Below are 22,202 nucleotides of genomic sequence, written 5' to 3'. Positions count from 1 at the left end.
GGAGGGGAGGGGAGGGGAGGCGGGCGGCGGGGGCGCGAGGAGCAGCCGCCCGCCTCCTGCTGCCGCCACCGCCGCGCTGCCCGCCGCCTCCGCACCGCGCCCCCTGCCGGCGCGGCGGCGACACGGCCGCACACGGCCCGGCGCGGCCCCGGCAGCCGCGGGCGAAGCCAGGGTGGGCTCCCCGGGGCTGCCTCCCTCCCCGCTGCCGCCCGTGCTGCAGCCCAGCGGGCGGCGCCTCGGGGTGCAGTGCGGGGAGCAAGGGCCGCGCTGCTTCTCTGCGTGCGGCTGGGAGACTTGGGGCTGTTGAGCCTGGAGAGGAGCAGCCTGAGAGGGCACCTGATCAATGCCGACCAATAGCTAAAGGGTGGGGAGCAAGAGGATGGGGACAGGCTCTTGTTAGTGATGCCCAGAGACAGGACACAAACTGGAACCCAGGAGGTTTCACCTGAATTTAAAGAAAAACTTCTTTGCTGTGAGGGTGCTGAGGCCTAGAGCAGGCTGCCCAGAGAGGTTGTGGAGTCTCCTCTGGGGAGATTCCAAAGCCACCTGGACATTGTGATCCTGGGCAAGCTGCACCTGTGGGTGCCCTGCTTTAGCAGGGGGGTTGGACTGGATGATGTCCAGAGGTCCCTTCCAGCCCCCACCATGCAGGGATCCACACCTCTGCAGGGCCAGCCTGACTTTAGCAGCCTGGTCCCATCCTTTCCAAGGGAACAAGAAGAAGCAAGAGTGAAGGTGTGAAGCTCTCCTTACCCTCATAATCATCTTTCACATTCAAACTGCTGAGGTGCACAAGCACTGCTTTGGTTGCTTTTGATGTTGGCAGTGGTTTATCTGAGTGCCTCATGCAGGAGATGCTCTGCTTGTGTAAGCAGCACAGCCTTTGGACTGAATAAAACAGAGTAAACATTCCCAAAGGGTTATGAAAACACTCTGAGTCCCCTTGCAGCTGGCTCTTTATTTTCTCCTTCCAGGAACTGGTAAACACTTTCCAGGTACAGCCCCACAGGCAATGCAGAGTGGTGGTCAGGATCCACATTCACGTGGCAAGAGGAAGAGCTGGGTTGCTATACGCCCCCCCAGTGAGCAGAGCTTTCTGTTCCAGCTCTTTACCAGGTGCAAGGCACATTCCCTCCAACATATTCATGTGAGAGATGGAGGGGCCAGAGGAGTGACTGCTCAGAGCGTGGTGCCAGCAGGCAGAACGCTGTATCCCAGGTACCTCAAGGCTTTGGGCTCCCTTTCCCCTTTGGATTCCCTGAGAGTTGAGATGGATTCCATTTAAGCAAGGAGCTCACAGCTTCCCTGCAGGCCAGGAGCTCTCCACAGTGCAGTTGGCTTCTCCACAGCTTTGCTAATAACTGAGCAGAGCCACAGCTGTGGCTCAGGAGAGATCCCTTTTGATGGCTGTTGGGCACAGAAGCCATTGAGGGGCCTGGCATGGAGCAAGCACTGGACTCATCCTCTCCTGAATGTCATAGCACAGTCCCTTTGCAGGGCTGCCAGGTGGGATAGGTGTGTCTTGGAGCACACAGTCAAGAGAAGAGGCTTTGGAGCACCACATTTTGCAGGTATTTGGCAGGAGATGCATTTGAGATGCACTGGGGAGGAGTTAGTATCATAGGATCAGTCAGGGTTGGAAGGGACCACAAGGATCATCCAGTTCCAACCCCCCTGCCATGGGCAGGGACACCCCACACTAGAGCAGCCTGCCCAGCCTCATCCAGCCTGGGCTTAAACACCTCCAGGGCTGGGGCCTCAACCACCTCCCTGGACAACCCATTCCAGGGCTTCACCACTCTCATGAGGAAGAGCTTCCTCCTCCCCTCCAGCCTGAATCTCCCCACCTCCAGCTTCATTCCATTCCCCCTAGTCCTATCACTGCCTGAGAAGTTCCCTTTCCTCTCTAGAAATCCTGAGGGAGGCACAAAGCACTGAAGATTTGTGATGTTACTGACAGCAGCTGACTCCTGAGAGGAAACACCCCTCCAAGGGAAACAGCCCTCCAAGAGAGACACACCCCTCCAAGTGAAGCACACCCCTCCAAGAGAAAGACCCCTCCAAGTGAGACACACCCCTCCAAGTGAAGCAGACCCCTCCAAGTGAGACACACCCCTCCAAGTGAAGCACACCTCTCCAAGTGAGACACACCCCTCCAAGTGAAGCACACCCCTCCAAGTGACAGACGATTTTATTCTTTTCCAAAGCCCTTTTTGCAGGTGGAGAGAGGGGGAATAAGTGAAACTCCCCAGGAGATCTCGGAGTGGCTGCCAAGCCGCAGCTCTGGTGAGTGTCAGAGTGCTCAGAGCCCTGCCTTTCCTTTGGTCACCTCCCCTTCAGCAAATAATGATTTGCTAAGCTTTGAGCCAAGCAACAGCCATCAGTGTGACTCGGAGGACGGCTTCCCTGACAGGCCTGCTTGCTCTCTTGTGTGGTAATGAAGTGCTCTGCTCTACAAATGAAGCAAAGGGTGAGTGGCTTTTATGCCTCAGGCCACTATCTGCTCCCTGCAGGGGTCAGCCAGACCGTTTGCACTATCTCTGAGAGCACAGCACTAATAGCAAGAGATTTTGTGCCTCCTATTTGTTTTCCACTCGAGTGTTAAAGCCTGAACTCAGCAAGAAGCAAGATGTTAGCCCTGATGGAGCAGTGGTGTGTTCTGCAATCCCATGTCCACTCATTAATTGGATTAGCTTGTGGCTCGACTGTGACATGAAAGTGGGTTCAAAGTGTGCTATCTGCTCTCTCCTGTGCTTGTGGGGACTCTGAAAGCTTTTTGTGAGTCACAGATCCGTGGCTGTGCCAAGGCAGGCATCTGACAATGACACAAGCCATTGTGTTTCCAGCTGTTGAAAGCAAAAGCAAAGGCAACAGAGCAAGAGCAGAGCTCTTGGCAGATTTAATCTTTGCCTGGGTACCACCTGGCTCTCTCAGAGGGATTCAGGAGGTCATTAAGAGACCAAAGGGTTGGGTGGTAATATTTTGCCTGAGTCTCATACTGCAAAACCCACACAAAGCTCAGGGGCTCAGGAAACATGGGCTGGACTAGAGCTAGCCTCTGGCCTGCTAAAGGAAGCCTGCCCTGCTCAGCACCGCTCCATAGACTGGTTGGGGTTGGAAGGGACCTCAGAGATCATCCAGTTCCAACCCCTCTGGGCAGGGACACCTCCCACCAGCCCAGGCTGCTCAAGGCCTCATCCAGCCTGGCCTTGAACACCTCCAGGGAGGAGGAGGCATCCACAGCCTCCCTGGACAGCCTGTGCCAGTGCCTCCCCTCCCTCACTGGAAAGAACTCTTCCCACTCTCCAGTCTAAATCTGCCCTCTTCCAGCAGCTCTTCATCTCAGGGGCAGGTCCCATCTCGTTCTCATTCCGTCCCCATGCTTCACAAGCAAATAAAGACATCAAACACTAGAGGGAAGCAGAAGCCTTGCAGTCCAGCTCGTCAGCCTCCTGGGCAAGGCTCCCCAGGGCTTTCCTTGGCGCTGGATTCAAACAGAAACAAACCCAGGGGGAGATGGCAGGGAGGAGCTTCAGTGACATTTCCAACAACCCTCTCAGCTGTGGAGTGTCAGAGGGACGTTGCCCTACAGGTCTGTAGGAGGGAGACACTTCCCTCCCTTCTGCTGGGAGGGAAAAAGAGAGGACTAGAGGACAAGGCTCATGTGGGTGCTCCAGGAGGACTGCTACAATGAACTCACCAGCATGGAATGGGAAGCATTAAGCAATGTTGGCAGCAGATGCCCAGACTGCTAGGAATGAAGAGTGTCTCCTCCTGTTCCAGTCTCTTTTCCCTCTAATTTGACTCTGTTGAGGAGACACTGGAACAGGCTGCCCAGGGAGGCTGTGCATGTTCCCTCCCTGAAGGTGCTCAAGGCCAGGCTGGATGAGGCCTTGAGCAAGCTGGGCTGGTGGGAGGTGTCCCTGCCCACGGCAGGGGGTTGGAACTGGATGAGCTTTAAGGTCCCTCCCAACCCAAACCCTTCCACGGATCTAGGAGACTGGCTGCAGAGTGCTCTCCAGCCAGGCAGGAGTGCAGAGAATCCCTTCAGCACAGCTGGGCAGGCTGGTAACTGATCTCCCTTTGCCAGCTGCATTTCTCTGCCACTTTTTAGTTTCACATCCTGCTCTGATCCCTCAGATTCCTGTACCTGCACCCTGCACTGTCCATCCAAGCAGCAACACAAGCTCTTTCCACCAGTGTCCCTGGAAGAACTCTGTCATGCCAGCTGGGATACTACTCAGTGGGTGGCAGTCCTCCAAGAGCAGAATGTGCAGCAGGAACTTTGCAAGGTGTTAGTTCTGCAAGGGAAAGAGGAATTTGGGCTGGGGTGAAGCATAAAAGTGCAGTTCATGTTCCAGTAGGATGTTACCTTCCCTTCTGGACTAGCAGAGTTATGTGCTGGGAAGGAGGAGCCAACCTTCAGCTCTGCTGGATGGGTTCAACTCCAGCTCCAGCTGCAGAGCTGCTCTTCATTCTACAGCACTTTTGGAGGGCTCACATTTGCCTCTGGGTCCCATGACCAAGTCAAATGATCCTGGCCCCTGTGGAAAGCAGACTGAAAGCCCTGGAATAACTTCTTGTACCCAGTCTGCACTTTCTCAACACTGTGAGGATGCTCTGAGGTGAAGCAGGCTGCCCAGCCACTGGGAGGAATGAGCTAATAGCTTAGCATCTCCAAACAGCAGGCAAGAAAATCCACCTGAGCTTGAAAGTCCAGGAGAGTCTCCTTTATTTCTTACATGGCAGGAAGAGTTACACAGCAGTGACAAATGGAGGCACTCAAGTCACAAGAATAATGGAGATTACAACAAAGGAAGACCCAAGCTTCATGGAGCAAGTCCTCCTCTCAGTCTGGAGAGGAAGCAGAGTGTGCACAGAGCTGAACACAGGGGGCTCTGACTCCAGCTTCAGCTTTAACCCCTTTTCAAGTCACTGCCATGCACCCTCTCCTTGCTCCACAAGTCCATGCATTAAGTGAAATGGGTACCAGAGACCACCCAGTTGGAAAGGAAAGAGGGAAACTGGGATGTTCCTCCAGGGTGCCAAACCTGCTGGACCAAAGCTTCCTTCTATCTGGAGCTCAGGAAGAAGTTCTTTCCACTGGCACAGGCTGCCCAGGGAGGCTGTGGCTGCTCCCTCCCTGGAGAGGTTCAAGGCCAGGCTGGATGAGGCCTTGAGCAACCTGGGCTGGTGGGAGCTGTCCCTAGATGGCCTTTGAGGTCCCTTCCAATCCAACCCATTCTATAGCTGCCTTAAACCACTTCCATTTCTCTGCCCTCCCTGAGCTCAGCACTCACTGGCAGGAAGAGGTGAGAGGCTGTCCCTGTTTGAACTAGCACAACATCAAATGCATGTCTCAGGAGACCAAGGAGACAATAAATGAGGCCCAAGCTGCCAAGAACCTGCCAAGGGGTGAGCAAAGCAGCCTGCCAGGATGCAGCATCCCATCAGCACAGGGAGAACACTGCTGTGGGTAACTCAGGCAAAGCATTTGCCAAACTTACACATGAAAAAGTTGTTTCTCCATGAGAAGGGAAGACAAAAAAAGGCTGAGCTGAGGGGAAGGGAGAGCAAACCAACCTGTCTGGCACTGGGAACAGGGCAGAGTGGTCCTGCCTCTAAGCCTAGTGGTTACCTGCAAGTCAAGGCCTCTAATTTTCACACCCAAGATGAGCCACAGGCTTCCTGCCAACACTGCCAGAGCAAGTGCAGGGCCTAAGAGGCTCCTCACCTGCATTAAAGAGTAAACAACCTTTGCTAAGTCCTCTCATTAAGAGGAAATGAAGAGAGATTGTTTGTGTATTAAGTAAACAAACCAAACCCCTCCAGCTGAGAGCTGTTTGCTTTCTCTCTCTCTCTTTCCCCCCAGCCTGGGAGCACAGGTGGCTGCCCAGCAGCCTTGCAGCCATGCTGGGCCATGCTGGACTGCACACTGCATGTGGCAGGCTGCTTTGCTCCTGCTCTGCTCATCAGCCTCTCTTGAGACATCACCTCAACTGGGACTGCCCCTGCACTGCTCTGGGGTGACATTGGCACCTCTGCCCACAGCCCAAACTCGAGCTAGTGACCAAAGCAAGGATGGGGAACTCACAGAGCACTTCCCACTGCTTGTTTCAGAGGACAGAGTCATTTTTCCTCCCCCTTAAGCTGTTTTGCAGCCAGTGAAATACTGAAGTGGCTCTGGAGCTGCTGAGGATCCCCCCTTGGAGCTGGTGTCTCTAAGCAATTGGAGCTTGGCAAGTCAAAATCTCCAACCTTTGACTCCCAGAGATGAAAGGGAGGGAGAAAGACATTCATGACCATTACCTGAGCCCCTGCCACCCTGATGGAATACCCAGCACAGCCTCCTGCACCTGCAGGAATGTGCCTTGGGTTTCACTCAGGTCCAGCCACAGGAGTGCTGTCTGCTTTGGGGGGAGGGCAGGCAAACAGGCACCTGGGCCCAGCCCCAGCCCCTGCCTTCCACTGACTCATGGCTCTGCCCAGTCTCAGCACTTCTTAGAGGGTGAATTTCAGGGAAGATAAAGGCAGTTCCTGACCAAAACTGCCCAGAAGCAGCAGAAGGGCTAAGCAAACTGGAAGGCAAAGCTCTGCCCAGCTGTGGCTTAGTTCACCTCTACTCTTCTATTATTACTATTTTCAGTATTTGAAGGCATTAAAAACAAAGCTCTCCCCTAACAGGGAGGAGTGTTAGCATCCAGACACAGTTCATTCTCCACTCCTAGACAAGGAGCAGTAGAGGTTGGGGCCTGAGCTGTTGGAGAGCAGCTCTGAGGAAAAGGACCTGGGGGCTCCTGGTGGCCAGAAGGATGCTCCTGAGCCAGCAATGTGCCCTTGTGGCCAAGAAGGCCAATGGCTGCCTGGGGTGGATCAGAAGGGCTGTGTCCAGCAGGTCAAGAGAGGTTCTCCTGCCCCTCTGCTCTGCTCTGCTCTGCTCTGCCCTGCTGAGGCCACAGCTGGAATGTTGTGCCCAGTTCTGGGCTCCTCAGCTCAAGAAGGGCCTCAGGGAACTGCTTGAGAGAGACCAGCAAAGAGCCACAGAGCTGCTGCAGGCAGTGGAACATCTCCCTTTGAGGCCAGGCTGAGGCAGCTGGGGCTGGGAGCAGAGGAGCCTGAGGGCTGCCCTCATTGCTGGGGCTAAAGATGTGCAGGGCTGGAGCCAGGCTCTGCTCAGGGCTGGCCAAGGACAGCACAAGGGGCACTGGGGGCAAGCTGGAGCAGAGGAGATGCCAGGGGAACAGAGGGCAAAACTTTGTCCCTGTGGGGGTGGCAGAGCCTGGAGCAGGCTGCCCTGAGAGGCTGGGGAGTCTCCTGCTCTGGAGGCATTCAAAACCCACCTGGCTGTGTTCCTGGGTGACCTGCTCTGGGTGCTCCTGCTCTGGCAGGGGGCTTGGCCTGGAGGATCTCCAGAGGTCCCTTCCAAGCCCTACCATTCTGTGTGAAACAAAAACAAATCACCAATCAAGCTCAGAGTCAGAGAAACAGAGTTAGGCTTCCAGAGCTCCTTGGAGCTGATCCCAGCCCTACCCTTGGTCATTTGTGTGCCTTGCTTCCCCCTGGAAAATGAGGACATTGACCTTCCCCCATGCAGCCAATGAGGCATGTACATCGTGCAGGGGTGCAGCTGGAGTGTGCACAGTGCTGTGTGGCAGTGATTTACCCCAGCCCAGGAGAGAGCCCAAGCAGGCTTTGCTGTTCTTGTGCTGGGGAGCACTCAACATGGCCAAAGAGCCTGAGAGAAGGAGGGCTGAAGAGTGGTGCTGCAGGCTGGTTTATTTAAAGCAGTAACATCAAAGCAAAAGGTCTGCTGATTCAGCTCATAAAAACTCAAACCTCAAGAAAGAAAAAGGGGGGTTGGAGGGTTGGGAGAAGAGAAGAGGAAGAAAAGGCAACCCAGACCCATCCTAAGTGCACCCAAGACAGCCTAAACTCTGTCAAGAAGCATTTGCAAAGCCCCTTGTGCTTAATGGGGGGGAGAGTCTATGTGAGAAAACCCCATCTGTGGGAAGTGGAAGGACATGAGGTGAAGAAAAGGCATCTCTCTTCCATGTCTCTCTCTTTGGTTGAAGCTTCTGGGCCAGCCAGCAGCTTGGGGATGTCCTCATTTACAGTACTCCTTCCTGAAATCTGCAAGCAGATCAAAATGAAGGTCAGTGCCTGAGGAGAGAGTTCAAAGCATCCAAAGCAGCACCCAGTGTGCCATGGACTTAGCCACACAGCCACCAGTCACCATTTGCAGCCAGCCCTGGCCCCAAGACCTTCTGCACAAAGCCCCCAGGGAGAGGCCCTGAGGCCAAACCACAGCACAGATCATCTCTGCAGGACACTCTCTGACGACTAAAGCAAGGACAGCAGCTCCAAGGCAACTCAGGGGCTCCCCAGACCATTCCCTTCCTGATCTTTTAGTCACACTTATTGTGCTCTAAATCCCCAGGAAAGGAGCCATGGAACCTGCCAGCTGCTTCCAAGCACTGCTGGACAGAAGTGTGACCCTGCATAAGAGGCATCCTGCTCAGGATGAATACTCATAACACTCAGGATGAATACTCTTAACACCCAGGGCTGAGGCTTGAGCAGGGCAGACTGAGACTGGAGGAAGAAATTCTGTGCCCTGAATGTGGGGAGACCCTGGCACAGGCTGCCCAGGGAGGCTGTGGATATCCCCTCCCTGGAGGTGTTCCAGGCCAAGGTGGATGAGGCCCTGAGCACCCTGGGCTGGTGGGAGGTGTGCCTGCCCATGGCAGGGGGGTTGGAACTGGCTGAGCTTGAAGGCCCCTTCCAACCCAAACCCATTCTATGGATCTATGAATCCTGGATAAGAAAAAGGAGCCTCAGCCCCTAGGGAAGCAGAGTTGTTTGCTTTTGTTGGATGAAGCAAGTGACTGCTCACCAGCCAGAAAGGAATTCAACTCCAAACACTCTTTTCTGCCCAGTGTTTTCTTCTCAAGCACCAGGCCAGGACATTTTTGAGCTGCATCCCCCTCTGGGGTTCCAGCCCAGCCTGCTCCCTCCCAGCCCAGCCTGCTCCTGCTCTCTCCCAGCCCAGCCTGCTCCTGCTCTCTCCCAGCCCAGCCTGCTCCTGCTCTCTCCCAGCCCAGCCTGCTCTCTCCCAGCCCAGCCTGCTCCTGCTCTCTCCCAGCCCAGCCTGCTCCTGCTCTCTCCCAGCCCTGCCTGCTCTCTCCCAGCCCAGCCTGCTCTCTCCCAGCCCTGCCTGCTCTCTCCCAGCCCAGCCTGCTCCTGCTCTCTCCCAGCCCAGCCTGCTCTCTCCCAGCCCTGCCAGGCATTCCTCCTCTTCCAGCAAAGAACCAAATCCCACTTGTGCCATGCCAGAAGCTTTTCAAAGCCTAATCACTGCTTGCATCTTGTGGCTCCCTGATGAAAGGCTAGGAAGGGACCTAGCTTCTCATTCCTGCTGTCATCTGCCCTGATGGTTAGCATTCCTCATCTGGCTGTGGCTTGGTCAGCTCACTGCTAAACTGTGTCCCTCCCTCCTTCAACCCATCACAAGGTTCCTGCAGCCACCAATTAGGGTGAAGCAAATCATCATTACCTTTGTCTAAATCGATGTTCTTTGCTGGGAAGCTCCTGGCCTGCTCAGCCTTCTCCTTCAGGATGTTGTTTTTGTAATCTGTGGCAGGGAGGAGAAGAGGAATGCAGACAGCCATTAGGAGAGTGAGCTTCAGAGCCCAGGCAGCTGAGTGATCAATCCTTCCCTCAAGCACTCCTGGCCTGGCCTCTCCACACCTCCAGGAGTAACTCATGGACTTACTCAGCTGGAAAAGGGAAAGCTGCTAGGACTTAATCTTTGCCCCTGGCACTACTCAGTTCTGCATACTTCAGCTCCCTGCTCCTCAGAGGCAGCACAGACTCCTCCAGCCAGTGTCAGAAGCTCTGGGTTGTCTAGTTGTCTATCTGGGTTGTCCTCCAGTATCTGAAGGGGGCTACAGGAAGGCTGGGGAGGGACTGCTCAGGATCTCAGGCAGTGCTAGGACTAGGGGGAATGGAATGAAGCTGCAGGTGGGGAGATTCAGGCTAGATGTGAGGAGGAAGTTCTTCCCCATGAGAGTGGTGAAGCCCTGGAATGGGTTGTCCAGGGAGGTGGTTGAGGCCCCAGCCCTGGAGGTGTTTAAGGCCAGGCTGGATGAGGCTCTGGCCAGGCTGATCTAGTGTGGGGTGTCCCTGCCCATGGCAGGGGGGTTGGGACTGGCAAATCCTTGTGGTGCCTTCCAGCCCTGACTAATACTGTGATACTGTTTGCAGCTCAGCTGGAGATGACTGCTGCAGTTACTCAAAGGATCTGCTCAGGGCAGAGCTCTCCTGAGGCACAGAGGAGAGGGAGGGACTGGAGAACTGCCTTGGTTCTCTTTCCTACACTGCTTGAAGTTGAGGAATCTTCTTCCCTAGCTGCTGTCTTGCTCTCATCCCACACTGGTTTGCACTCACTTTCAGGTGCATGGCAAAGAACTCCCCAAAACTCCAGGTGAAACAGAAGCAGCTGTGCCTGGCTCCTGCCCAGCCTCATCCATCAGCCTCCAGTTAAGCTCCAAAGGCAGCAGTGCCCTCCCCACCTGCAGGCCCTCTGCCTGCACTGACCTGGGGGCTGAGATTCTCAAAGCTGCCATTTACAATCAGGAGCTTAAATCACTTTGAAAGGGGCATCCAAGTGCTGCCAAAGAATCCTCACTTCTAAGAGCTTTGGAGCTGCTTTGGGGGAGAGTTGTAGCTGATGCATACCCAGCCTGAGGTCTTCACTTCTGTGCTGAGTCAGATCTGTGGTGTCAACTGTAAACTCTTTGAGGTTTACATCCTTCCTGAAAGAGAAAGCTCAGTGACAAATGGTGCTGGCACAGCTCCTCTCACACTTGCTCACAACTGCTTTCCCAACACCCCTAACCTCCCCTCTGGGGACAGGCTGAGAGAGCTGGGGCTGTTCAGCCTGGAGGAGAGAAGGCTCCAGGGAGACCTTAGTGCAGCCTTCCAGTGGCTGAAGGGACTTACAGGAGAGCTGGGGAAGGGACCTTTTAGGAGTGCTAGGATGAGGGGCAGGGGATTGAAGCTTGAGGAGGGCAGATTTAAACTGGAGAGGAGGAAGAATTCTTTCCAATGGGGGTGGGGAGACACTGGAACAGGTTGCCCAGGGAGGCTGTGGCTGCCTCCTCCCTGGAGGTGCTCAAGGCCAGGCTGGATGTGGCTGTGAGCAAGCTGGGCTGGTGGGAGGTGTCCCTGCCCTTGGCAGGGGGCTGGAACTGAATGATCTTTAAGGTCCCTTCCAAACAAAACCTTTCATGGAATCTATGAACTGTTGGGAAGCAATGAATGAGCTCCACCAGCAGCCTTTGCCTGACAGGGCTGCACTCTTACTGACCAGGTCCTCAGCTGCTTTAGGCTCTCAGGGACAGCTGAAGGTCAGCCACAAGCTCATCTTTACCCCCTCCAAGCCCAGGTAATGATACTTACTCTCCATATTTCTTCACATTGTACTCATAACCTAAACAGGGAGAAGCAGCACAGTGAGCAGTGGGAGCCAGGCCAAGCCCTCCCAGACACCACCCAAACAAGGAGGAATGTGGCACTGCAAAGAACACACCAGGGGGGACCCAGAGGAGGAGCCCTGCAGTGTGCCTTGCAGGAGGGCACCCAGAGGAGGATCCCTACAGTGTATCTTGCAGGGGGGGACCCAGAGGAGGATCCCTGCAGTGTGCCTTGCAGGGGGGGACCCAGAGGAGGATCCCTGCAGTGTGCCTTGCAGGGGGGGACCCAGAGGAGGATCCCTGCAGTGTGCCTTGCAGGGGGGGACCCAGAGGAGGATCCCTGCAGTGTGCCTTGCAGGGGGGCACCCAGAGGAGGATCCCTGCAGTGTGCCTTGCAGGGGGGGACCCAGAGGGGGATCCCTGCAGTGTGCCTTGGGGACCCAGACACCACCCAAACAAGGAGGAATGTGGCACTGCAAAGAACACATCAAGGGGGGGACCCAGAGGAGGATCCCTGCTCTCAGCACTGTGCTGTGCAGTAGCTCTTTGCCATCAGCCACAGCCCTGCTGCCATGGGAGGTCCCTGCAGGCACCCCAGGGCTCCCCCTGCGCTCACCTCTGTGCCGGCGCTTGCGGCTGATGAGGACGACGACGATGAGGAGGATGATGAAGAGCAGCAGGGTCGCCAGGACGTAGCCCAGCTGCTGGAAGAAGTGCATCCTGCTCTCAGGGATGATGACATTGATGACATTGTGGCCCCTGACAACGTTTGGGTCTGATGGGAGAGGCAGAGGGAAGCGGGTTGGTGATTTTCACAGCACGCTCAGAGCTGGCACCCTGCGTGCGCCCAAAGCGCGGCCAGAGGGAAACTCCTGAGCTGCACAAAGGGAGGGCAAATGCTTGCCTAATTTACAACCTGCTGCAGAGGGGAGGTGCCTGTGCTCCTCCCAGGACCACTACCCTTCCCCAGGAGCATGAGGACATCAGTGACTGCAGCGGTGGGGGCAGGTAGGTTTCCGTTGGACTCGCTGATCTTGGAGGTCTCTTTGCAGCCTCAATGATTCCCTGAGGCCCTCCCTGCTGCCTGCCCAGGGTCAGGGCTGCCACTGACTGAGGAGGTAGGGCAGGGTAGGGTAGGGCAGGATTAACCAGGTGGAAAAGACCTTTGAGATCATCAAGTCCAACCTCTCACCCAGCACCATCTGATCAACCAAACCATGGCACCAAGCTCCCCATCCAGTCTCTTCTTAAACACCTCCAGGGATGGGGACTCCACCACCTCCCTGGGCAGCACATCCCAATGGCCAAGCTCTCTTGCTGGGAAGAACTTTCTCCTCACCTCCAGCCTAAACCTCCCCTGGCACAGCTGGAGACTGTGTCCTCTTGTTGTGGTGCTGCTTGCCTGGGAAAAGAGACCAACCCCCACCTGGCTACAGCCTCCCTGCAGGCAGTTGGAGAGAGCAAGAAGGTCTCCCCTGAGCCTCCTCCTCTCCAGGCTAAGCAACCCCAGCTCCCTCAGCCTCTCCTCCCAGGGCTGTGCTCCAGACCCCTCCCCAGCTTGGTTGCCCTTCTCTGGACACCTTCCAGCACCTCAGCATCTTTCCTACGCTAGACAGCTACACTAGACATCCCCACTGCACAGCCCCAGGTCCTTCTGCAGGGTAAGCCAAGCCTCCTCTGGGTCCCTCACAACACACACAACCACGCTGCTCTTCGGCTCCAGCCAGCTCCAAGCCTGAAGCAGCCCCTCCCTGCCAAGGGTTGTAATTTACAGGGTGGGAGGAATGTGCAAAGCCAAAGAATGAGCTTCCTTCTGAATTAAATGTAACAAAAAAATCAATTCAATAAAAGAAAGAAAAGAAAGAAAGAAAGAAGGGGGAGGAAAGGGGGGAAGCAAACAGCAAAGGGGAAGCCAAGACTCCATTCCATCTGTGGGTGCAGCAGCTTTGCACTGCCACAGCGCAGCGAAGGGCAGCTCAGGAACCTTCTGAGTGGAACATTTTTGTAGCTCTCAGATAAATAGGTCAACAGAAAGAGGAAGAGACTTTCCCCCCCCTTACAGCAGGGAGAGGAATGGATAATTCCAGCCCAGGCTCTGCAGATCCCTGAGGCACAGTGTGCTGGAAGAGGCTTTCCGCTTCGGAGCGCAGCTGGAAGCGACACCTTCTCCCCCCCCAAGCAGGGGACAGTCACAGAGCAGCAGGCAAGCAGCAGTGTGGAGGCCTGGCCACCACCCTTGGGTGTTCAACCTGTAAATCAGTTAGAGGGAATAAGGAGGAAGAGGAGGGGAACCATCCCCTAAGCCCCAGTGCCACTTAGCAGATGTGTTCTCCTGTGAGCAACGTTAAGGCTTGGAGTTGCTGCCACGGGGAGCTGCTGCTGCCATGGGGAGCTGCTGCTGCTGCCATGGGGAGCTGCTGCTGCTGCCACGGGGAGCTGCTGCCATGGGGAGCTGCTGCTGCTGCCATGGGGAGCTGCTGCTGCTGCTGCCATGGGGAGCTGCCGCCATGGGGAGCTGCTGCTGCTGCTGCCATGGGGAGCTGCTGCTGCTGCCATGGGGAGCTGCTGGCATGGAGAGCTGCTGCTGCTGCCATGGGGAGCTGCTGCCATGGGGAGCTGCTGCTGCTGCCATGGGGAGCTGCTGGCATGGAGAGCTGCTGCTGCTGCCATGGGGAGCTGCTGCCATGGGGAGCTGCTGCAGCTGCCATGGGGAGCTGCTGGCATGGAGAGCTGCTGCTGCTGCCGCCATGGGGAGCTGTTGCTGCCGCCATGGGGAGCTGCTGCCATGGGGAGCTGCTGCCATGGGGAGCTGCTGCTGCTGCTGCCATGGGGAGCTGCTGCCATGGGGAGCTGCTGCTGCTGCAGCCATGGGGAGCTGCTGCTGCCGCCATGGGGAGCTGCTGCTGCTGCCATGGGGAGATGCTGCTGCCGCCATGGGGACTGCCTCTGGTTTGTCAGGCACTTTGCTTCCAGCATTTAAACACACCACCCCAGCAGCAACAAAGTCAAGTAAGATCCATGGATGCAGAGAATGGGTTGGGTTCCAACCCCCCCTGCCATTGGGGACCCCCCATCCAACCGGGCCTTCAACACCTCCAGGGAGGAGGCAGCTGCAGCCTCCCTGGGCAGCCTGTGCCAGTGCCTCCCCTACCCTTACTGGGCAGAACTTCTCCCTAATCTCCAGTCTAAATCTCCCCTCCTCCAGCCTCAACCCATTCCCTCTCATCCTATCACCCCCAACCCTTCTGAAAAATCCCTCCCCAGCTCTCCTGGAGCCCTTCAGCCACTGGAAGGTTGCTCTAAGGTCTCCCTGGAGCCTTCTCTTCTCCAGGCTGAACAGCCCCAGCTCTCTCAGCCTGCCCCACAGGGGAGGTTCTGCAGCCCTCTGATCATCTTTGTGGCCTCCTCTGGACCTGCTCCAGCAGCTGCAGGTCCCTCTTATGCTGGGGGGCCCAGAACTGGAGGTAGTGCTCGGGGTGGGGATGACAGTGGACACTCAGAAAGCAGAGCTGAGCATTTGCTAACGCTGTGGGCAGTGCCAGCAAATGCAGAGGTCTCACTGGGCAGCCCAGCCCTGCACTCCAGCCACACTCCAGTTGTTACTGGCACTGCTAGATGCCATGTGCTGGACACCAGCACTGTGGTTTTCACCAGTGCTGAGCTCAAAACCATAGGAACACACCCCCCCAAACAAAAGCCACTTGCAAAGCTGCAAACAGACCCAGAGGCAGCTCTGCTTTCACTGATCTCTGCATCCTGAAAGGCTTCTCCAGCAGCTGCCACAATGAGAGGGTAGCCACCAGAGCAGCAGCACATAAGGAGAGGCTATTCCTGGCTTGCTGCTCTCCCACAAGACTGTGAGGCAGGGTAGGAGCTGAGTTAAACTGCAGTCAACACTGGGGAGGTCACTGGAACAACAAACAGTGGAAAGAGGCTCAGGGACTGGGGACCTCTTTGGGTTACTCAGGCAGGCAGCACTGAAAATACCTCTGGTGGTGTTTGGACAGGGCACCAGTGGTGAGCTCCAGAGTGCAGCACCAGGAAGGCAGCAGCAGATATCCCAGTTTGTAACTGGGGAAACTGAGGCACAGAGGAACTGTTCAGGGGGATGTCAGCTCCTAGAACAATACCACAGAGGCTGAGAGGAGAATTCAAGCTGAGGGGATGGAGGTTTGCTCTGTAGCCAAGCTCTGACCTTGCAGTACCTCTCAGCATGGTCCCTCTGCCTCACAGGATCTGGTTTAACTGCTGAGGAGGGAGGGCTCTGGGGAGATCTCAGAGCAGCCTTCCAGTACCTGAAGGGGGCTACAAGACAGCTGGGGAGGGAGTTTTGACAAGGGCTTGTGGTGACAGGATGAGAGGGAATGGATTGAAGCTGGGAGAGGGCAGGTTTAGACTGGAGAGTAGAAAGAAATTCTTGGCAGTGAGGGTGGGGAGGCACTGGCAGAGGTTGCCCAGGGAAGCCCTGCACTTCTGCCCTGCTTCATCAGAGAGAAGAACACCAGAGAGTCACAGGCTGCCCAGGGAGGCTGTGAATGTCCCTGGAGCTCCCTGGAGCTGTTCAGTGGCAGCTTGGCTGAGGCCTTGAGCAGCCTGGGCTGGTGGGAGGTGTCCCTGCCCATGGCAGGGGGTAGGAACTGGCTGAGCTTGAAGGTCCCTTCCAACCCAAACCACTCTGTGAATCCATGAACATTACTTCTAACAGTGAGGGGGGAAAGAGTTAGATCAGAGGGGCAAATTCTTCTGTTAGGAGCCATGGAGAGCTCTCCACCAAGAGAGCCCCCCACAAGTGCTGGCTGTGTGGCCCACTGGCTCACCCAGCTGGCAAAGGATGGGGATGTTTCATCAAGAAGCAGGAGCCACAGCAGATGCCAGGCCAGAATCACTCCCTCCAGAGCTGCAGAGTGAAAATGCTCTGCAGCAGCAGCAGCAACCAGCCACGTTTGCAGTGCTGAGGTGCAGAGCAGGATGGAGCTCATGCTTCTATTCAAAACAGGAGGAAGCTTCCTGTCTGGAAATGGCTCCAGGCCTTGGGAGCTGCGCCAGAAACTATAGCTGCCTGCTGCAAACAGCTCAGTGGGTTGCTTTGGTTATCTCCTGATCGAGAGCTTTGGCTTCATCATCCACCCCAGCAGGGTTCCATAGGGTTTGCCACGGAATGGGAGAACATTCCAGGCCTTTCCTGCTCTCCAGAGGCAGGGGCCTGTGCCAGCAGCAGTGGGTTTGGAGCAGGCCCTCCGGATGTCTCAGCCCCCTCCACGTTCCCAGCGACTCAGCACATTCCTGTGCGTGGTGCTCTCAGCCCCGCTGAGCCTGCGCTGCCCCCAGGGGACCCAGCACTGCCCCCAGGGCACCCAGCTGAGCCTGCACTGCCCCCAGGGGACCCAGTGCTGCCCCCAGGCGACCCAGCTGAGCCTGCACTGCCCCCAGGGGACCCAGCGCTGCCCATAGGGGACCCAGTGCTGACCACAGGGGACCCAGCACTGCCCCCAGGGGACCCAGCTGAGCCTGCACTGCCCCCAGGGGACCCAGCTGAGCCTGCACTGCCCCCAGAGGACCCAGCACTGCCCCCAGGGGACCCAGCGCTGCCCCCAGGGGACCCAGCTGAGCCTGCGCTGCCCCCAGGGGACCCAGCTGAGCCTGCACTGCCCCCAGGGGACCCAGCGCTGCCCCCAGGGGACCCAGCTGAGCCTGCACTGCCCACAGGGGACCCAGCGCTGCCCCCCAGGGGACCCAGCTGAGCCTGCGCTGCCCCCAGGGGACCCAGCTGAAGCTGCTCCTTCTGACACTGCAAAGGGCTTGGCTCAGGAAGGAGAGCTCCTGCAGCACTGCCAAGCCAAGGCAGCCCTGGCAGGTTAAGTTCCTTGTAGGCTCTGTGCAGCTTCTGAGTGGGCAGGCAGCTCTTGGAGAGTCCAGGGGAGAGCTAAGGGTGATGAAGGGACTGCAACAGCTCTGCTGGGAAGGAAGACTGAGAGCCCTGGGGCCCTTTAGGCTGGAGAAGAGGAGGCTGAGAGGATAGAATAGAATATAGAATAGAATAGAATAGGGCAGGGGGCTGGGCTGGGCAGGGCAGGGGGCTGGGCTGGGCAGGGCAGGGCAGAAGAGACTTTTGAGATCATCAAGTCCAACCTACCACCCAACACCATCTCATCAACTCAACCATGGCACCAAGCACCCCATCCAGTCTCTACTGTAAGGGTCACAGAGCTCTGGAGCAGGCTGCCCAGAGAGGTTGTGGAGTCTCTCTCTGGAGACTTTCAAGGCCCACCTGGATGTGTTCCTGTGTGACCTGCCCTGGGTGACCCTGCTTTGGCAGGGGGGTTGGACTGGGTCCTTTCCACCCCCCCTGCCCTGGGTGACCCTGCTTTGGCAGGGAGTTTGGACTGGGTCCCTTCCAACCCCTAACATTCTGTGACTCTCTGATTCTGCTCAGCAACAACCAGGACAACATCCAGGAAAGAGAGGAATAAATTCCTGGGTGGAAAAACAAGATCTAGTTTCCATCTGCACAGTGTGATCTGGACAGGGCTCAAGGGCACCACAAAGGTGCAGGGGCTGGGGGGGGGGGGGGCTGATATTTGTGTGCCCTGGTCTCCAAGTCAGCTCAGCCCCCCAGAGCCACCTCTCTTCAGTCCTGCCCCAGGTTTTTCTGGACACCAACCTTGAGTCCCAGGAGGGAGGTTTAGACTTCTGTGAACTGGGGAAGCCAATTGCAAGAGAAGAGAAGAGAAGAGCTGCTTGAAAAGGGATGGCAAAACTCTGTGTGAAGCAGCCAAGGAATGTGAAAGCACAAAGAGCATTTTCAAATGTTAGTGAGGCTCTAAATTCAAACACACATCCCCCCCCCCCCCCAAAAAAAAAAGGCTTTAAAAAGAACTCAAGTTGTGATTTTGCTCTCAGTCTTCTGCCTGAACTAAGCCCTGATGGCTTGGAGTTTGGACAGGCTGGCAGCTGATAGCTGTGGAAAATGTGAACATTGGTTTGAGGCAAACAAAGAGAGAGAAAGGCTGAAGGGTGGAGGAGAATTCCTGGTGCTCAGTTCTGCACAGCCTGAAGCCCTCTGCAAAGGGCAGAGGAACACTGGTGGGCTACACTGCTGGGCATGGTGGCACACTGGAAGAGCAAAGGCAAGAGATCTGACCCTTGCCCCACACAAGCAAGCAGGAGAGGAAGGCTGCTAGACAAACAGCTTGTCTGCCTCAGGACATGTCAGCACTGCAGAGCAGCACAGGCTGCAGAGCTGCCCTGGAGCAAACAGAAGCTGGACTCCATGGCTCTGTGACTCACCAGAGCAGTGCCAGCAGGGTCATTAACCCTGCCAGGAGGGACACTGCACTTGTGCTGCAGCAGGGCTAAAGCAGCTCTGCAGGACCCTCCCCACTATGGCCACACAGGCAGCTCTAGGTACAGCACAGCAAAGGGAAGAGCTCAGAAACACCCAACCCAGACCCTAGAGCCATGCCCTAGGAACAGGGAGGCAAGACCCCATCAACATTTCTAGCCCTAAGGGCAGGAGTAACCCCTGGCTCAAACGTGAGGCCCCCTCATGGAGGAAGCCTTGGTGCTGCCCCTGCACCTCAGTGGTGTCTGCTGCTACTGCAGGGTGCAGCTTTGCCTTGAGAGCAAGCCCTCTGCTGCTGGCACTACCTGATCCCTGCAGACCACTGTGGGGGGAGAGGAAAGGCAAAGATATTTTACCATTGGGAGCAAAGGCCTCCTGGGGTGATCACAGAATGACAGGGGCTGGACCTCAAGGGATCATCCAGTCCTGCCCCCCTGGTCTGAGCAGGCTCACCCATAGCAGCTCACCCAGGAACACTGTGAGGGTGCTGGAGCCCTGGGGCAGGCTGCCCAGAGAGGCTGTGGAGTCTCCTGCTCTGGAGGCTTTCCAAACCCACCTGGCTGTGTTCCTGTGTGGGATACCCTGGGTGATCCTGCTTTTGGCAGGGGGGTTGGACTGGATGATCATGTCTGGAGGTCCCTTCCAACCACTCATGTGCTGTGGTACTGTGACCCTGGGGTCCTGTGGCACTGTGATTCTGACCCTGGGGTACTGTGACCCTGAGGTCCTGTGGCACTGTGATCCTGTGGCACTGTGGTTCTAAACCTGTGGTACTGTGACCCTGGGGTCCTGTGGCACTGTGATTCTGTGACCCTAGGGTCCTGTGACCCTGTGGCACTGTGATTCTGACCCTGTGGTACTATGACCCTGGGGTCCTGTGGCACTGTGATTCTGACCCTGGGGTCCTGTGACCCTGTGGCACTGTGATTCTGACCCTGTGGCACTGTGACCCTGTGGCCCTCCCCTCTCCCTCCACCGGCAGCGCCACCCCCCGAGGCCACTCACCGGGGGCGGGGGCGATGTGATTGGTGAGGTTCACCACCGCCTCCTTCTCCCTGGGCGGCTCGGTGACGGAGAGCCGGTAGATCCTGCGTTCGTGCAGGCCGCAGTAGTGGTGGTGCAGGTGGCAGGAGTAGGTGCCCTCGTCGGCGCTCTCCAGCTGGGAGATGCGCAGCGAGAAGTCGCCCAGGGCGAAGGCGGCGCCGGTGACGTTCATCTTGCGGCGGATGAACTGCGGGCCGTAGGAGCGGCGCTCGCCCGAGGCGTACAGGTCGATGAGGCGGTCGGCGCGGTCGTGCGGCACCCCCGGCGCCTGCCGGTCCCAGTGCACCACCTGCTGCTCCTCCTCGCTGTGCCGCTCCGTCCAGATGTGGTTGCGGTTGACGCAGGGCAGCGTCACCGTGCTGCCCTCCGGGGCCACGATCACGGGCTTCTCCCCGTCCCAGTACTCGCTGGCGGCCTCGCCTGCGGGGACAAGACGTCCTGACACACCTGGGCTGGGGCTTAAGGACGGCCAGGCACAGCCCGGGGCGCCCGCAGACCCTGCGAGCCCCCAGCGTGCCCCCTCCGCAGCCGGCGCCGCTGGAGCGGGTCCGGACGAGGGATGGAGATCCTCCCCCATGGGCACACGCTGGGAGGGTCGGGGCTCTTCAGCCTGGGCAAGAGAAGGCTCCAGGGAGAACTTAGAGCAGCCTGCCAGTATCTGAAGAGGTCACAGCAGAGCTAGGGAAGGACTTCTGACAAGGGCTTGGAGTGGTAGGATGAAAGGAAACAGACTGAAGCTTGAGGAGGGCAGATTGAGACTGAAAATTAGGAAGAAAGTCTTCCCAGTGAGGGTGGGGAGGGACTGACACAGGCTGCCCAGGGAGGCTGTGGATGTCCCCTCCCTGGAGGTGTTCAAGGCCAGGTTGGATGAGGCCTTGAGCACCCTGGGCTGGTGGGACACCATGGCAGGGGGTTGGATCTGGATGATCTTGAAGGTCCCTTCTGACCCAAACCATTCTGTGACTCACTGCACCCTGAGGTGCCCCAGGGGCAGTGTGCCTTGTTCACACCTGCTTCAGCAGCCAGGGGAGCAGCCCCAGCTTTATCTTCTCCACCCTGGGTCAGTTTAACCCAGACCATTCTCCTTGGAGCTGTGAGTTCAAGTCCTTGCTTCAGAAAGCAGGAAGAGCCTTCTCTCTGCAGGCTAGGAATGGGATGAGAATAACAGATTCCATCTTCACTATGCTGCATCCCAAAGCTCCAAGCAGGAAATGTTTTTCTACCCACAAATGCCCTAATCACTGCAGGTTTTCAAGGAGCATCACTTTATAGTCACTCCTGAAAAGGAATAACAGAAGCAGCAAGACAGAGATGAGCAGACTGGGGCTCTCAGGCCTGCCTGGCTGCTTTTATTGCCTAGAAGCCGCCAGAAGAGCAGCAGAAGAGAGGCAGTTTGCTGCTACCCCCTCAGCCCTTCAGGAGCTTCCCAGCACCTTCAGCCCCAGCTCCACAGAGGCTGGTTTTAATGACATGGTAGTGAGGAGTGTGTGGCATGGGTGGCACACACTGCAGCTGCCAACTGCCCTTAGAAGCTTGATTTTAGAGCTGGAGTTAAGGTGTGGTAACTTGAGGAGGCTTTTTAACTGCAGGCTTCTCAGGGCAAGCTCACCAAGCAATGTACAAGGCACAACTTTGTGGCTAAGCTGACTGCTGATGGGTAGTTAGCAGAGATGTTCTGCTGCTGGAGCAGTAATTGGGCTGCCTACAGCAAACAAGGCACTGAACAGGCTCCACACAGCGCTGGGCACATGCCAAGAAAGGAGAAAGCTGCACAGAGACACACAGGGAAGAAAGTGCCATAGAACCCTAGGATGGGTTGGGTTGGAAGGGACCTTCAAGATCATCCACTTCCAACCTCCTGCCACAGGCAGGGACACCTCCCACCAGCCCAGGTTGCTCAAGGCCTCATCCAGCCTGGCCTCTAACACCTCCAGGAAGGAGGCAGCCACAGCCTCCCTGGACAGCCTGTTCCAGTGCCTCCCCACCCTCACTCTAATCTCACAGAATCACCAAGGTTGGAAGAGACCAGTCTAAATCTCCCCTCCTCAAGCTTCAATCCATTCCCTCTTGTTCTGTCACTCCCAGCCCTTGTCAAAAGTCCCTCTCCAGCTCTGCTGTAGCCTCTTCAGGTACTGGAAGGCTGCTCTGAGGTCTCCCTGGAACCTTCTCCTCTCCAGGCTGAACAGCCCCAACTCTCTCAGCCAGTCCCCACAGGGGAGGTTCTCCATCCCTCTGATCATCTTCATTGCCTTGTCTGGACCCTCTCCAGCAGTTCCTTGTCCCTCTTTTGCTGGGGGCACCAGAACTGGAGGCAGTGCTGCAGGTGGGGTCTCAGCAGAGCA

The 22,202-nt window shown here is 56.8% G+C and overlaps 1 protein-coding gene across 2 annotated transcripts in view; it reads right to left on the bottom strand.

The window, feature by feature from the left end:
* Nucleotides 1-7,758: 7,758 nt before the first annotated feature.
* The window catches only part of MXRA8 (matrix remodeling associated 8), a 42,263-nt gene continuing 27,819 nt past the window's right edge, over nt 7,759-22,202 (bottom strand). For both annotated transcript variants that reach the window (XM_068158268.1, XM_068158269.1), the window contains 6 exons: nt 19,822-20,280; nt 12,091-12,249; nt 11,461-11,491; nt 10,738-10,814; nt 9,554-9,631; nt 7,759-8,130 (listed from right to left, as the gene is read on the bottom strand). In XM_068158268.1, coding sequence (XP_068014369.1) covers nt 8,105-8,130; nt 9,554-9,631; nt 10,738-10,814; nt 11,461-11,491; nt 12,091-12,249; nt 19,822-20,280 — 830 coding nt within the window. In that variant the 3' untranslated portion in view covers nt 7,759-8,104. The remainder of the gene's footprint in view (nt 8,131-9,553; nt 9,632-10,737; nt 10,815-11,460; nt 11,492-12,090; nt 12,250-19,821; nt 20,281-22,202) is intronic.

This window comes from Melanerpes formicivorus, unplaced genomic scaffold, assembly GCF_026170545.1.
Source record: "Melanerpes formicivorus ecotype bairdi unplaced genomic scaffold, bMelFor1.0.p_v2 SCAF_39, whole genome shotgun sequence".
In the NCBI taxonomy this organism is placed as follows: domain Eukaryota; kingdom Metazoa; phylum Chordata; class Aves; order Piciformes; family Picidae; genus Melanerpes; species Melanerpes formicivorus.
The sequence above is the reverse complement of the archived record's forward strand: the minus strand, read 5'-3'. Positions and strand labels throughout refer to the sequence as shown.